The 14,736-nt window shown below is 55.1% G+C and overlaps 1 protein-coding gene, 1 long non-coding RNA gene and 1 pseudogene across 5 annotated transcripts; 1 reads left to right on the top strand and 2 right to left on the bottom strand.

Moving 5' to 3' along the window:
• The first annotated feature begins 77 nt into the window (after positions 1–77).
• CAGE1 (cancer antigen 1) lies at positions 78–11,354 on the top strand. Of its 2 annotated transcripts, none has more exons than XM_037518826.2 (9): positions 78–1,226; positions 2,287–2,493; positions 4,465–4,581; positions 7,054–7,134; positions 7,559–7,666; positions 8,578–8,682; positions 9,100–9,170; positions 9,449–9,517; positions 10,951–11,354. In XM_037518826.2, the coding sequence occupies exons 1-9, from the start codon at positions 210–212 to the stop codon at positions 11,033–11,035; spliced, it is 1,860 nt and encodes a 619-aa protein (XP_037374723.2). In that variant the 5' UTR covers positions 78–209; the 3' UTR covers positions 11,036–11,354. The 2 variants fall into 2 exon arrangements, with proteins under 2 accessions (XP_037374723.2, XP_037374724.2); XM_037518827.2 differs by having other exon boundaries at positions 86–1,226; positions 2,338–2,493.
• On the bottom strand, positions 1,315–1,441 carry LOC119253675 (U4 spliceosomal RNA; annotated as a pseudogene).
• On the bottom strand, positions 1,368–14,388 carry LOC119251585 (uncharacterized). Of its 3 annotated transcripts, XR_005126492.2 has the most exons (7): positions 13,718–14,388; positions 8,867–9,392; positions 8,219–8,303; positions 6,864–7,053; positions 6,475–6,647; positions 4,358–4,495; positions 1,368–2,386 (listed from the first exon to the last, which is right to left on the bottom strand). It is a non-coding gene; the product is annotated as an uncharacterized LOC119251585 (long non-coding RNA). The 3 variants fall into 3 exon arrangements; XR_008552929.1 differs by having other exon boundaries at positions 6,864–8,303; XR_008552930.1 differs by having other exon boundaries at positions 6,864–8,303; positions 13,919–14,388.
• Positions 14,389–14,736: the final 348 nt, after the last annotated feature.

The following is a 14,736-nucleotide window of genomic DNA, read 5'->3' as shown; positions in this document are numbered from 1 at the left end:
AACATTTTGTTAAGTAGGTGTTGTTCTTGGAAGCAGAGATGATCGTTGCTGTTTTATAGCTGAAGAACCAAACTCGAGGGCTCTAGGTTTAAGGTCAACTGTCACAGCTCATGTTCCTCCTCTCCCACACTTACCTTGTTTCTTGTAACTGACAGGTTGCCGTTTGCTCCCAAGGAGGGCAGAATTCTGGGGAGATTCCCGAGCTGTGCATGGTTCACCCAAAGGAAGTCCCAGCAGAGGACGCGGAGGGGCACCAAATTGTCCCAGCAGGCATGTGGTCCCCTGCGGGCCTCTCCTGGAGTGGAGGAGCGTCTCCAGAAGACCACAGGAGCCCCGACACAGAGCAAAGCCTGGAGAGCTTCCAGCCGCTGGAAGAGGACATGGCTTTGAATGAGGTCTTGCAGAAGTTAAGACAGACCAACCAAAAGCAGCAGACTCGGATCTACAACCTGCAGTGCAGCAACAGGTACTTGGAGAAGAAGGTGGCGGAGCTGCAGAGGAGGACGGCCAAGCAGCAGGTTTTCCTCGACGTCATCAGTAAGCTGAAGGAGAATGTGGAGGAGCTGATCGAAGACAAGTACAGAGTGATGCTGGAGAAGAATGACACGGAGAAGACACTGCAGAAGGTGCACAAGGTCCTGGCCAGCACCCAGGGACACCTGCAGGACTGCAGGCACGAGAAGGAGGCCTTGCAGCTGGAGCTGAAGAAGGTCAAGACCAGCTACGTGCACCTGCAGGAAAGGTACGTGAACGAAATGCAGCAGAAAAACGAGACCCTCAGCCAGTGCGTAGAGAGAGACAAGACCCTTAGCAGGAAGGAGGAGGAGGTGCAGCAGCTACAGCAGCTGAAGGGTGAGCTGGAGAAGGCCACCGCCTGCGCGCTGGACTTGCTGAAAAGGGAGAAAGAGACCCGAGAGCAAGAGCTCCTGTCTTTGCAGGAGGAATTCCAGAGACAGGAAAAAGAAAACCTGGCCGAAAGGCAGAAGCTGAAGTCAAGGCTTGAGAACCTGATTGCCCAAGTGAAGAATTTGCAAATCGTATCTGAAAATGAAAAAGAGAAGAACACACAACTCCAGGAGCAGATTGACAGGGTCAGGCGCGAAAATGCGAGGCTCCAGCAGCAGGTCACCAGGACCGAGATGCCACCTCCCAGCCCTCTGCCGGCGCTGGCCAAGGAGCCCTCCCAGGACATCCCGGGGCCCATCCCGGAGCCATCCATCACCCAGGTACTGAGACAGGCTTAGAGTCCACGGCGGGAGCTCGGGAGCCGCTAATAGACCGGTGATGCCCACTTAGGCTTGGCACTGGCACGTGTTTACTTGCAAAACAATTTATTTAATAATTTGTAATTTTAGTGATTTGCAGGATATGTTCTTTTTATTAGCAATAATCACGCCTTGGATAAACCTCATTGGCTACGATACTGCCACTGCACAAAGCTAGGATACGTTTTTTTAAAAAGTGTGAGAGAGTGGGGAGAGAGGTGTGGGGAAGTGGTCCACACCTGCCCACGTGGAGGGAAGGCAGCCATTTGTGGCTCCCGTGACTGCCCTGTGGCCGTGGCAGTGAACCTGGGGTGGGGGCCCCACACCTGCGCCTCTGCAGCTCCTTGCAGAAGTCAGTAGGTTAACTGCATTTAGCACAGTGAAATGATTTCCTTGCATTCCTTTTAAAAAGTTCTTTATCTTGAGTAATCAATTTCTTTAATACCTGCCCCCTCACCCTCCAATGTTAGTCGACTTTGAGTTATACTTTTGATTGGCTCTCAAAGCGTGGTCTGGGAGTATCTACAAGGTTGAAAGTGTTTTAATTAATATTAAGAGGTCATGCCTTTTGCCACTCTCATTCTTTCATTAAGTGTGCTGTGGAGTCTTCCAGAAACTACGAGGCACACGCTGACATATTTGCTTTCATGGTCGATGGAGTATGTGAAGCAAGTTTGAGACTCCTGCTGTCTCCCATTGAGCCAGGATTAAAAACATGTCCCAAAAATGTAAAACATGGCTACCCTTTTCTTTAATAGTTTATTCTAGAAAATGTGGTGATTTTACAATTAAAAAAAAAAAGTGTAATTCCTGGTGACACATAATGGGTCTATTATTTAAGGAAATTCACAACCAGATTCCTAAATGTTCTCAGTTGTTATTTCTGGTCCTCTGAACGCTGCTGGGGTAGACCCCTCGTAAACCACACGTGCGCATCGGGGGGTCCTGAAATCCCAGAGTTTGAGTGTCAGTGATCAGAATCTGTCACAGGGGCCATTTGTCCAGCCTTTTACTTACACAGGCCTCTGGATTCTTTGTCCTCCTTGTGACGTGTCTGAACCTGTGCCCGAAGAATGCCAGGATGCTCCGACCTCACTTGCTCCTTGGCTGCTCTCGCCGGCCTGGTGAGGAAGAGAGCCCAGACCCCCCGGACATGAAGAGGGCCGCTCAGCTGGCCTCCAAGATTCACAGTCTCCTGGCACTGCTGGTGGGATTTCTCATGTGCCAGGTGATAAAATAACACGTGTGTTTTCTTGGGGGTTGGGGGGGCTGGGCTTGGACTAAAGCACAAGAGCTGGCCAAAGGAGACAGGTAAGCATCAAGGAAGGAGGGGGACATCCGGCCTCTGAGCCAGGCGTCGCCCCACCCCTGTTCGTTCCTGCCTGTTCCCTTTCTACAGCACTGAGCCCCACAAGGCTGCCAGAGCAGACAGGATTGGAGGCAGTGGGAGACCGGGGGAGACCCCAGCTGCAGCCCTCACGGCCCATGTCCACATTTCTGGAAGGCCCTGGGAGCGGCTTCTTGCTCTCCGGGCCTGTCCTGGGTTGAGAATTACGCCCAATGAGTGGCTCTTGGCCACGCAACTGGGAGTGGAGGGCAAGCAGGAGCCCACATCATCCAAGATGGTGGAGTCCGTACCTGCCAGCCAACTCCTGCCTGCTGCTTCCTGCCCAGCAGCCTGGCTGAGAAGTGCGCGTGCTCTTACCTGAGTTCACCTGGTGATCAGGGGAGCGAGGCTCGCTGCAGTCCATGAGGCTGGACTATTCTTAGGAGGGGTGGCCTGGCTGGCTGCGCTCCCCCTCCTGTCCCATCTGCCATGCTTCTGGGCGCTCAGCTTCTGGGCACTCACGAGTCCCCGTGGTTGCCAGGCTCGGGGGCACACTTCGGTGGTGGTCTTGATTCAGCATAAACCTCGTTTGTGTCTTGTTTTAACTGAGTTCTGTTGAACCCTCACTTAACGACACCCTGGACACCTTGCTGACGGAGCCACTGCAGGAGGTCGCAGGCTGGCCACCTGACATTTCGCTGATCCTAGACGAGACTTGGCACGAGCCCTCCACCATCACAGTTGCCGAGCTCCTCAGTCTTGCGTGCAGGCTGCTGCTGCCTGAGCCCTGGGCAATGGGGCATTAGCCACGCTCTTCCCCGTAGACCCCGGCAGACAGCACCCGTGCACCACTGCCCCCACGCCACCCAGAACACAGGCCTCCGGCGCACACTGCTCCTCCCCCAGGATGGCCCTGGCAGGCACTCAGCACTGTCCCGGGAGGCCTGTCTCCTGTTGTCCCTGCTGTCCAAGGGTTAGCTGTGTAGCCCTCACACTACCCTGTGTTTGATTATCTGCCCCGAAAAACTAACCAAGCCGAGAGCAGTTTCTCGTCCCAAGCGCCGGAGGTTAAGCAGCGGGGCTCAGCATGGGCGCCGCGGGCACTGTGTCCTGCGGTCATGTGGGCTTGGGGCCTTCATTCTGGGCACCGTGGACATGACCAGCATTTCAGGACTGTTGAGGGTGCCTGGTTGGTCCCGGTGTCGGGTATGACCGTTTGTCTGAGTTTTGGGTTTGTGAGCTGCCCAGGCTTGGAGGGGATGTGCGTGTGGGTGGCAGGCAGGTGGGCTTGACCAGCGAGGGTGGCCTGCATGGTGACTGGCCTCACGTCAAGAACAAACAAACCCTGGTGACGCAGCAGTTGAGCACTGGGTTGCGAGGCTGCCTGCAGCCTCTGCAGCGCCAGTTCGATCCCCAGCTGCTCCCTGGCCACCGGAGGAGGGTCCCACATGGTGCACAGAACTCTCCTGCCGCCTGCTGCTCCCCTCAGCAATGTACCTCGGTCCTTCTGCCTGCTCTGCTCCCTGCTCTGGCTCTGGTGAATTCTCTCGCCCTCCCATGCTTCTGACTGTACCCAGTGCTTGTATAAATGAATAAATAAATCTTTAAAAAAAAAAAAAAAAAAGATAAAATGTCTGCCAACCTAGAATTAAAAAAAAAAAAAAAAAAAAGAACAAGTCACAGCGGCTCCACTCCACTGCCTCTTCCCCCACAAGCGCCCGGGTCTTGGGAGAAGCTACTGAACCTGGGTTCAGCTTTATTTTACCTCCTTGAGTGTGGGCATTGGTTTGCAGAGGTTGGATGGTTTCATTTGTGGGTTTTCCTTCTCCTTTCAGCTTCACTGAAACGTTTTTAATCTTCTTCAACCACTAGCCCCAGGGCGTCACCAGTCCTGACACTGAACCTGTCAAAGACGGCGAGAAAGTCAGCGACATAATGTTGCAAAAGCTGAAGAGCTTCCATCACAAAAAGAAAAATCTAGATAAAGAGGTACCGTGTTTCTTCTTTGTTCTAAAGTGTCATTTTTCATGGAAACAGTTGTCAGAAGATAATGTAAAAGTATAAAACGCCCCTAAAATTTAAGATTTTTCCAAAGATTGGTTTCTTGTGCCCCTCACCAGAGACATGGGTCAGGTCTCGTCTTAGGACACGTCTGCACAAGAACGTCTTATCTGCTGGAATGTGGAAGTTGCATTCGCTTGAGGTGTCGTTTCTGTCCACACCCCTTCACTTGGAATAATTATAACGGGGGGTTCCCAGGAAAAAGGGGGTACCAGGTTCCCTGCCCCATCCAAGTGATGGTGGAGTTGAACAGGGAGGAGAAGCTGGAGAGGAGGCTGAGGAAGGGAAATGGAAAGATGGGGAGCCAGGAGACCTGGAGGCGGCACATGGCACAGAGATGTGTGAAGAAGTTGCACTTGCTTATTGGTCCTGGACTGGTTGAAACAAACGCATTGAGACCCAAGGGGAGGTGACAGTGGCAGCTTTTATCTTATTTTGCTCTGTTCCTCCCAGACTTGTCTGGCTATTTCTGAACCTTTTCTATGGGTCCCCAGCTGGAAGGGGCTTTAGGCTGCGGCAGCTTTTGGGCCTTGCTCTGGGCCAATCCTGTTTGGCCAGACTTTTACCCAAGAGGGAACAGGTAACTTTGGGTACCTGATTTGGAAGTTATATAGTCTTTGTCTTGTCTGTCTCCCAAGCTAATTGCACTGAAGTTCCTTTTCATTAAAGTTCTATATGTTTTGTCTTGATGAGGAGGATGGCAGAACCTATTTAGAGTAGGCAGGTGTAGGGGTTCTGGGGTGCTGCCCCTCTCTCTGCCCTGTAACTAATGAGCACACTGAAAACAAATTTTCTCTCTTAAGTGGCACAAGGGTGAGGGAAGAGACTCTGGACTCTCTGTGATTATGGTTTTCTCAATGCAGCAGCACAGAAATCAAGGGATAAATCCAAGAGTGATTGAGAGCAGGAAAGCCAAGCAGCACGCCAGCAGGCAGGCGCAGTGCAGAGCTGGCAGGCTTGTCTGGCTGGAGGCATGAGGCCACCATCCAGCTCAGGCCCTCAGGCAGTAGCACAGTCAGTCCTGGGCCATCAGAAATGCCGTCTCTGAATTGAGGTAGACAGGAAACTTGCTCCAACTATTCCAGAGACTCCCATAGGAAAAAGGTTCAAGGGATGGACAGACACAAGGGCTGGCCCCTCTTCTGACACGGCCTCCAGATGAGCCCATTGAGGTGCAGCAGGGCACGGCAGAATGGAATTTCCGGTATTTGATGTTCTTTTGATAAATGTCTGTGTTGTCACTGTAGTTTGGCAGGTGAAATGGCTTGTGTCTCTGGCTGGACCAAGAAAAGGGGCCAGAGGGGTCGTGAGCCATGAGGCAGGACATGCAACTGGCCGTTAGCTGGATGACGAGGCCACAGGAGCCATATTAAAGCCTCTTTTTTTAAATTTTGAAACATTTTCATAGAATACAAGTAATATTTTTGTAATTGCTGTCCTTTGGAAAAGTTTGAATATTGAATATTAAGATTTACTGTCGCGGGCCTCCCCGGTGGCGCAGCGGTTGAGCATTGGGTTGCGAAGCTGCCCGCAGCCTCTGCAGCACCAGTTCGATCCCCGGCTGCTCCCCAGCCACCAGAGGAGGGTCCCACATGGCGCGAAGACCTCTCCTGCCGCCCGCTGCTCCCCTCAGCAGTGTATTTCGTCCGTCTGCCTGCTCTGCTCCCCGCTCTGACTCTGGTGAATTCTCTCACCCTCCCGCGCTTCTGACTGTACCCAGTGCTTATATAAATAAATAAATAAATCTTTAAAAAAAAAAAAAAAAAAGATTTACTGTCGCTAAAGAAACAAATGAGTAAATAAGAAATGAATGTAACTTACCTCTGGAAAAAGCTGGTTTTTTTTTTCCCCTTTAAAGAACTGTAATAACTGGCTGTGAAAACAGCTAACCATGGTCAGGGAGATGACGCCCTGGTGTCACCAAGCCCGCCTCAGCTGAGGACCTGCTGGTCCTTCACACTCAGCACACACTGTCATGGCTGGACCCAGTGACCCTAGAGGACAGGGTGACGTCAGCAAGGGGCAAAGGCCCCAGGGCAGTGTCCAAAGGAAACGAGTCTCGAGCATCTAAAAGTCCTCAGGTGCCGCACAGATATGCCCTCCCCACCACCCCCTCGGGGCCAGCAGGCAGCACCTGAGTGGCGTCTCCACACACAGGGCCCAGGCACAGTCACCCGCTCCTCCCAGGGAAGATGGACCCCCACGCCTACCATTCCCAGATGCCCACAGGGCAGCCTGGCCACCTTTGAGGGGCAGCCGCAGGCCTGCGGCGGGGTCTTCCTGCACGGGTGTGCTCCTGGGGCTGGAGGTCGCTGGACATGGCTCATGGATGGTGTTTTAGATGTGACTGACGCGTTTATTTCCTGCCCTCACCTGAACGATCACGTGCTTTTCCCCCAGCTACTGAAACATAAAGACAGAATCACAACCTTTAGAGAGCTGATTGCTAATGAAAAAGCATTTCAAGACCAGGTTATTGAGGTGAGTTTGACACTGTTTACTGCCCTCTTCTTGTGACACAAACACCTCAGCAAAACTGCAAATCCAGGGCAGTGGGACACCCTGGCTTGTCATTGTCATCAAGTGGGACTCACCCAGGGGCGCAGGGATGGTTTACCAGACACACTCCAGTCAGAGTGTGGCGTCCCAGCAACAGCGTAAGGATAAAAGTCCCAGGATAGTCACATTTTTTAGGTACTCTCTTTAAAAACAAATACAAAATCACAACTTCAGATTTTTCTGTTCCTTTGGTAAATTTTTGAACTCTACCTAGCTGAGTTCCACATTCCTATTCATCAGCTACTGAAGAGCCCTTTGCTAATTAAACTAGTATTTACTGTAAAATAACATGCTTAACGTATGTTCCCATCTGATGTATTATATATTTTAATGTCTTTAATTTCAGACTACCGACTTTGATTTGGGTGAGGCCAGCAGTGCCAGCGACATCCCGGTCCTGCTAGGGGCCAAACTGGACAAGTACCACAACCTAAATGAAGAGCTTGACTTCCTGGTAAGAGGCTCTTCTGTCGCTCTGCTAGCATTCTCACACACAGTGCTGTTCCCTCTACAGAGTCAAGGTCTGACTCAAAATATGTGCTCGTTAATGAGCTCACTCCGGGCGTCTAGCCGTGGCATTCATCCTCAGAGCGTGGAGCTAAGTTTGCGCTGCCAGCTTGGGAGACTTGATGCCGCCCCACCTGGCTTGTTCCTACTGACCAGACTTTTTCTTTCAAAATGCAGAAATAAGAAGGTGTGTGCTGCCTGGCAAGGGAAGACATTTATATAGTCGCCCAGGCTGCCACAGTCCTATGGCAGCTGGGGCCAGTGCCATCCACCGTGGGGGGCTCTTTGGGGGTGTTGCCTAAAGCCACGCAGTGATCATTGTGTGATAAATAAGTGCATCGGATCAACACACTGTGTCTTAAACTTCCACAGTGTTATATGTCAATTGTAGGAAAGAATAAGGAAACTGAAACAGGAAAACATGTTAGAAGGAAATGGAAATATCTGGGCTTCTAGACAGTTACAACCCAGTTAGACCCACTGTGCTACAGAGACTCACCGACATAATTTGTTTTTAAAAGTCAAGTCTGTCATTTTTAAATGACTAAAAATCGGCATTCTGTTCCAAATGATTGTGTATGTATCTGTAAAAGAAAATACAAAGCTCATTCATGTGAGGGTCCAAAGCTTTCTCCTTTGCTGATTCATTAACCTTATGCATGGCATCAGCAATGGTGGGCCTCCGTGGGGCAGCAGGTGGCATGCAGCTTGGACGCAGCCTGGCTCCTTGGCAGCCTGGAGAAGCCAGCTCTGAGCACTGCATGCAGACGGAGAAGCGGCACCACGGACGTGGGCACAGAGACAGCATCCCTCCCTGCTCCTGCCAGGCACTGCCCTCTCACCCACGTTTCTCTGTAGATCGGCAAACTGGGGAACCTGCTTGAGTCGAAGGAAAACCACTGCAACAGACTCATCGCCGAGAACGACAGGTGCCAGAGACATCTGGGCGACTTAATAAACAAGGTACAGGCCTCCCCACAGGTGGCCATTCTTACCCCTCCCCCCACCCCAGCTGTGGCCAATGGTGGGGGCAGGGGGCAGGCCTCCAGCTGGGCGCACACAGTCTCTGCAGCTGGCCCCCTGGGTCCTGGGCCACTGCTACCTAGGGAAGGGGGAGCAAACCTCACCCGCCTCCTGTCTAACTCACCTGTTAAACACTGGCGACATTACCCACGAGGACTGAGCCCCCACCACGCAGCTCATGTGGGACAATAAGGTCGGCGCTGCGGGCCTGGGCTGCCGCTGCCACCGCTGCTCCCACACAGGAGGCAGGGCCTTGGCGGAGCCCCCACAGGAGCCAGGTCACGGGCTTCCCTCAGAGGGCCCTACAAAGGGAACAGCAAGCCCTGCGGCATACGATCGCCCGGCTTGTCCTTCCAGGTGATGTCCTACGAGGAGATCATCGAGTGCGCTGACCAGCGGCTGGAGCTGTCCCACTTCCACATCACCCAGTAAGTGAGCAGCCGCCTGCCCAGCGAGCGCATCCTGAGGCTTCAGTCCACGCCCTGGCGTGCCCAGCCCTGGCCTGGGTGCCTGGGGCACAGAGAGCAGGGTCACTAGCTAGGCCGTTCTCCGCAACTCCAGACCGCGAGGTCTGGCCTGCCCACTCGGACCCCTGGCTCGGAGAGCTTTCCTGCCCTCCTCATCTGTCGATGAACTTCTTGCTCTTCTACCTAAGGAAAAGAGAGAAAAGTTGGTTTTAGTGATGATTCAATTTTTTCTTCCTCAGCTTAGAACAGAGAAATAAACATTTGGAAGATTTGATTAAGAAACCCAGGGAGAGGGCCAGAAAACTACGGTGAGTTTGTCTCTTCTGAATAATACTGTCTTAATGTATGATAATAATAACAATAATAATACATCCAGTACAGCACACAGCACATTAGAAAACTTTCTTCTTGTCTCTATGTAAGATCAGCGAGATTTAAGTTATGTGGAAGTGATTGGTGTTCTGCCTTCCAGGCCGGACTCGCTTGAGAAGGGGTTGTGGTAACACCTCCTTTATTTTTTTAAAGATTTATTTATTTATACAAGCACTGGGCACAGCCAGAAGCGCGGGAGGGTGAGAGAATTCACCAGAGCCAGAGCGGGGAGCAGAGCAGGCAGAAGGACCGAGGTACACTGCCGAGGGGAGCAGCGGGCGGCAGGAGAGGTCTGCGTGCCATGCGGGACCCTCCTCCGGTGGCCGGGGAGCAGCCGGGGATCGAACCGGTGCCGCAGAGGCCACGGGCAGCTTGCAACCCAGCGCTCAACCGCTGTGCCACCGGGGAGGCCTGGTAACACCTCCTTTAAAAAGCGGGTTCCCTGTTTCTGTGGGGCTTCCCCTCACTTCCATGGAAGATCCTAGAAAGGTTATGAGCTAGGATTCTGTCTACAGAAGAACAGTTTATCCTGTTAGATGTTTTATGGCCAGATTTTCTCATGCCAGTGTTAAAGCTTACAATGCATTACTCTGAAGGGTCTTGGTACCAGGTGCCGTGGAGATGCATGCAGGTTCAAGCTAGGACTGCAGAGCAAGGGGTCAGCTTTTCTCATCCGTGAAAGGCTGCCCCATGCCCAGTGCTACTCAGCCCGGCTCACCTTGATCGACCGGGGTCGTCTCGAGCTGCTGGGAGAAACCGTGCAGTGTTTCTTTCTGGAATGACTTTCAAATGAGGACATTTGCATGTGTTTCTGCTATCACAATCACGTTTCTCCAGCTCTGATACTTGGTTACTTGCAACTAACCTCTCTCCGTGAGGGATCTGAGGTCCGCTCGTGTGGGCTCAGACTAGTCTTGGAAGCAGGGGGTGAGGCGAGGCAGGGGCTCCCCATCCAGCCCATAAGGCTGTTTCGAGACAAGATTTATGTTGGCCTCTGGCCTCCACCTTCCCAGGCCCGCCACCCGCTGCACCCAGCCCGCCCAGCTTGTGCCGTGGCCTTCAGGTGAGGGTGGATGGGGAGCGGGGAGGGCAGCGCACGCAGCCAGCATCCCAGCTGGCTATTTTTGCCTCCCGTGCTGTGTCACTTCCAAGGAAATTCATTAGGTTCCCAAGCCTCAGCCAGCGGTAAAAGCAGCGCTGAGGCCCTGCCGGGCGGGTGGTGGTGGAAGCGAGCTGAGTGTGGGAGAGCTTGGTCGCACCCCTCGGAGCCTGTTCTCACTCCTTTCTTGGAAGCAAGTGAAAACCAGCCGCGCACTGGCTCCTGTTGCCCCTCATCCAGTGCACACCCTGTTCTTTCTGCTCCTCCCAGGCCGAGAGTATTAGAGCAGCACCCCAAGTCCACAACTGCCGTCGTCCGGGCGGACAGCCGGTGTGGACAGTCCCATGTCGCCTGACCTGCACCCCATGAAATGTGCCCTGGAGCTCCCAGCAGCCTGCAGCTTGGCCTCCCTGCCGCCTCCTGGCCCGCACCTCCACCCGCCTTGGGGCCACTCCCCTGCCCTCCACCGGCGCCATCCCCGCATGGACCCTGCTGCCTCCTTGGAGCAGACAGCAGCGGACCCAGGGGCCAGTGTGGCGCACAGGCGAGCGAGCTGCCGGACGCCCCTCCACCTGCCAGCCGCCACGTCAGCTCCTGGCCCTGCCCGCCACCACCTCTCGCCCACCACTTGTAACCGTAACATGGTGTGAGGTCTCTGCTCCCTGGTGTTGTGTTCACTGCTTCCCACCTGCCATTCTCCCCCCCACCCCAACTTTGTTCCCACTTCGGCGCCCTGCCAGATCCCACTCTGGGGCCCTGTCCCACCTGGTGGGCCCAGCAACCCCCTTGCGTGCATACACGCAACTGGGATGGAGTGGGGGCCCCTTCGTCAGCATCCATGCATATGACAGCCCCAGTGGGTGGGGGCGCTCTGGGTCATCCTCTAGGTTCCCCCATGACCAGACCGTCCCTGCAGCATGAGGAATGGGTCTTCTCTCCCAACATCCATCCTCGGAAGGAAGGGTCAGACCTCAGGCCCCGAGAGAAGGGGTAACTTGGGGACAGCGTGGCCTCCGTCACCTCACTCACAGTGCAGGTTCCAGTTCTTTCTGGGGCTGGCAGAGACCAGCAAGTCAACAGAAGACTTTATCAATCTCAGAACTCGAGCGGGCTGTTCTGAAACCAAGAATCAAAAAGTGCCTCCAAGCGGGGAGGGTCAGTCAGCTCAGGCCAGTGGGACTCCAGCAAGGTCCAGCCCTGACGGCCAGGCCGGGTGGCGCGTGCTGGCGCAAGTGGCAGTCTAGGTGGCTGTGGCCGGAAAGGGGTGGCAGTCTTCTGCTAGGGTGGGTGGGGTTGGGTTGGCTCAGCCCAGCCAACCCGGAAAGTCTCCAGTGTTATCAGGGCAACCCTGGGAGCTCTCTGGGGCTGGTTGCTTAAGGGCCAGAGGATTATTCTGGCCCAAACCAGTTTAAACAAAGGCAGAGAGGACCCTACCCTGACCTCGGGGTCAAAAGCACCATCCACATAACAAAATCCCCACTCCACCCCTGGAGTGGAGGCACCCCTAGGCTGCCTTTCTCTGAAGTGGGGAAGCTTGGAGAGGCTGGCTTGGCCGGAGGCTACACTGTACCTGCACAGCCCAGTCTGTCCAGTCCATCTGCCCCCACCCTGTCCACATGCGAGTCCTGCCAAACCCCCTCCTGGAAGGGCCAGATGGTGGGGGCAATCCACCCCTCCTACTTGAATCTAAAGTCTCTGTGCTCGAATCCCCGTTGGATTCGAGCTGGTCAATCCAAGCTACTTGGTGTTGGAGAGCAACCCCCTGAGAAAGAGGCAAGAGGGGCAGTGAGCCCTGGCCACGCAGTGCGTGGAGGAACCCCGAGGCCACACCAGCGACTGTGGCGATGACTCAGGGAGGGGGCGCATGGGGAGAAGCGCCTGGGTGGTCACTGATGGATGACGATAGAAAACTGAAAAAGGAGGGGCCACAAGACCAGAAACCTGGCTCACACAGGGAGGTGGGGGTAGAAGACATGAGCGTAACCATCAACACAGCTGTGGAAAACAGGATCTTTGGCGCGGACGGCACAGTTGTGGAAACCAAGATCCTTGGCGCAGACGACACAGTTGCAGAAACTAGTGTCCTTAGGCGCAGATGGTGATCCTGAGGCCGGACGCCTAGATCACAAAGCAGAACATCCAAGCGGGCCTCCAAGGACGCATCCGAAGGTAAAGACGGGAGACTCAGCCCATTGTGGACTCTCCCGTCCCGCTCAGATTCTGCATCATTATCCAGAATCAGCACCTGACAGCGCCCCAGGACGAGCCCCTCCCCACCAAAAGAAGACTATATCAGTGCAGTCTCTGCCCAGGTTCGGGGCAGCGCTCCCACTGCCCACCTGTGACTATATAAGTGCTCCTTTTTACCAACTCTCTCCTCTGCAGGGCAGCAGCCTCCTACCTGCCCATGACCTGTACCTGCTGGGGCTTCTCCTCACTGACCTCCCTCAGCAGAGGCCACTCGCCTCAAGGCCCCCGCCTGCAACCAGGCAGGCCTCTCTTAGCAAAGCTGTCCCTCTCCGGGTACTCTTCCTGCTCGCTTGTGTCTATGCAAGTGTCCTTTCCTTTTCTGTCTTTTCCTAATAAACCTGTCCTTTAAATATAACTAACGGGGCCTCCCTGGTGGCACAAGGGGTTAAGATGCAACCTATGAAGCTGTCCGCAGCCACTGCAGCACGAGTTCGATCCCCAGTCAGGGAAATACCCACATGGCGCAACAGACCTCTTCTGTCTCACCCACTGCTCCCCTCAGCAGTGTGTTTCAGTAGATCTGCCTGTTCTGTTCTCCACTGTCTCTGGTGAATCCTCTCGCCCTCTACACCTCTGGCCTGTACCCCAGTTCTTGTATGCATAAATAAATCTTTAAAAAAATATATAACTAACATCTCTGTCTTGTGAGAAACTCGCATGGGAAACTCGCTGTGTGTTGCTCAAACGGGAGCTCTGGTGACACCTTTCCCAGAGTGACCCCAAGGACCCTGCACTCCAAACCCACAGACTCCAAAAACCACATCAGTCACCACGGGGTCGGTGTCACCTGTGGCTCAGGACCAGAGCGGAGCTGTAGGCCAAAGCATCTGCCGGGATGAACAGACCAAAGCTGGAGGGCAGGGACCGTCACTGTTGGTCCCCCTGGCCTGGTCCTGGTTGGCCCGGAGTGGCCTCTCGAAACATCTCTCTTCCTAGGTGCACGTGCTCCGCAGCGTGACCGGCTCAGCCAGATCTGGAGGGCACTCACCCCGTGGCCTCACAGCACTCTGCTCTGGGCCAGCAGGCCCGTGTCCATGTTGCGCAACCGCGGGGAACACCAGACAGGCGAGTTCGCTGGAATACGAGTCCCCCCATGGTCGGGCTTTATCAGGTAGTCCAGGGGGCCGGTGGGCGCCGCAGAAGACCCGCGGGGAGGGCGGGCCCGGCCAGCGCCGGCCACAGCAGGGCTGGCTGGACACGATGTGGAGTCACGACCGTGTTTCTCAGAAGCCGAAAGGCGTTCCGAGGGGCAGCCCCTGCAGAAGCGAACAAGGGCTTGTCCTCCTGGATCCCGTTCTTGGGGACACATGTCCGCGCCCAGACAGGCGACCGCGCACCCCGCCCGCTGCTCTCCGGGGGGCCAGCTGCACGCGGCAGGCCAGAGAAGCGTCCACTGAAGGAAGAGCCGGTGGGGGCCACGTCCGCGGGTCACGGGGGCGATGGGCCGACGCCGGCCTCTCAGCGGGCCTCTGGGCTCCGCGCGCTGCAAAGCCGGAGCGGAAACTTTGCCCACATCGGGGATGGCGAGAAGGGCTGAGGGGCCGACTGGGCGGCCCTGGGCGCCTGCCCCGTGCTCCCCGCCAGGGGCCGCTGCCCTGAGGGAGGGGGGCCGCTGCCCTGAGGGAGGGGGGCCGCTGCCCTGAGGAAGGGGCCGCTGCCCTGAGGGAGGGGGGCCGCTGCCCTGAGGAAGGGGCCGCTGCCCTGAGGGAGGGGGGCCGCTGCCCTGAGGGAGGGGGGCCGCTGCCCTGAGGGAGGGGGGCCGCTGCCCTGAGGGAGGGGGGCCGCTGCCCTGAGGAAGGGGCCGCT

This window comes from Talpa occidentalis, unplaced genomic scaffold (genome assembly GCF_014898055.3).
Source record: "Talpa occidentalis isolate TD23 unplaced genomic scaffold, MPIMG_talOcc4v2.1 talOcc4.2, whole genome shotgun sequence".
NCBI classification, from domain to species: Eukaryota; Metazoa; Chordata; class Mammalia; order Eulipotyphla; family Talpidae; genus Talpa; species Talpa occidentalis.
Note: the sequence above shows the minus strand (reverse complement) of the source record. Positions and strands in the feature narration are given on the sequence as shown.

Bases quoted from the DNA above. Each gene is read 5' to 3' on its own strand.
- CAGE1 (XM_037518826.2), top strand. From the start codon at position 210: ATGGTTCACCCAAAGGAAGTCCCAGCAGAGGACGCGGAGGGGCACCAA. The intron at 4,582-7,053 runs GTACCGTGTTTC...CTTTTCCCCCAG, and splicing joins AGAAAAATCTAGATAAAGAG to CTACTGAAACATAAAGACAG. The intron at 9,171-9,448 runs GTAAGTGAGCAG...TTTCTTCCTCAG, and splicing joins TCCCACTTCCACATCACCCA to CTTAGAACAGAGAAATAAAC.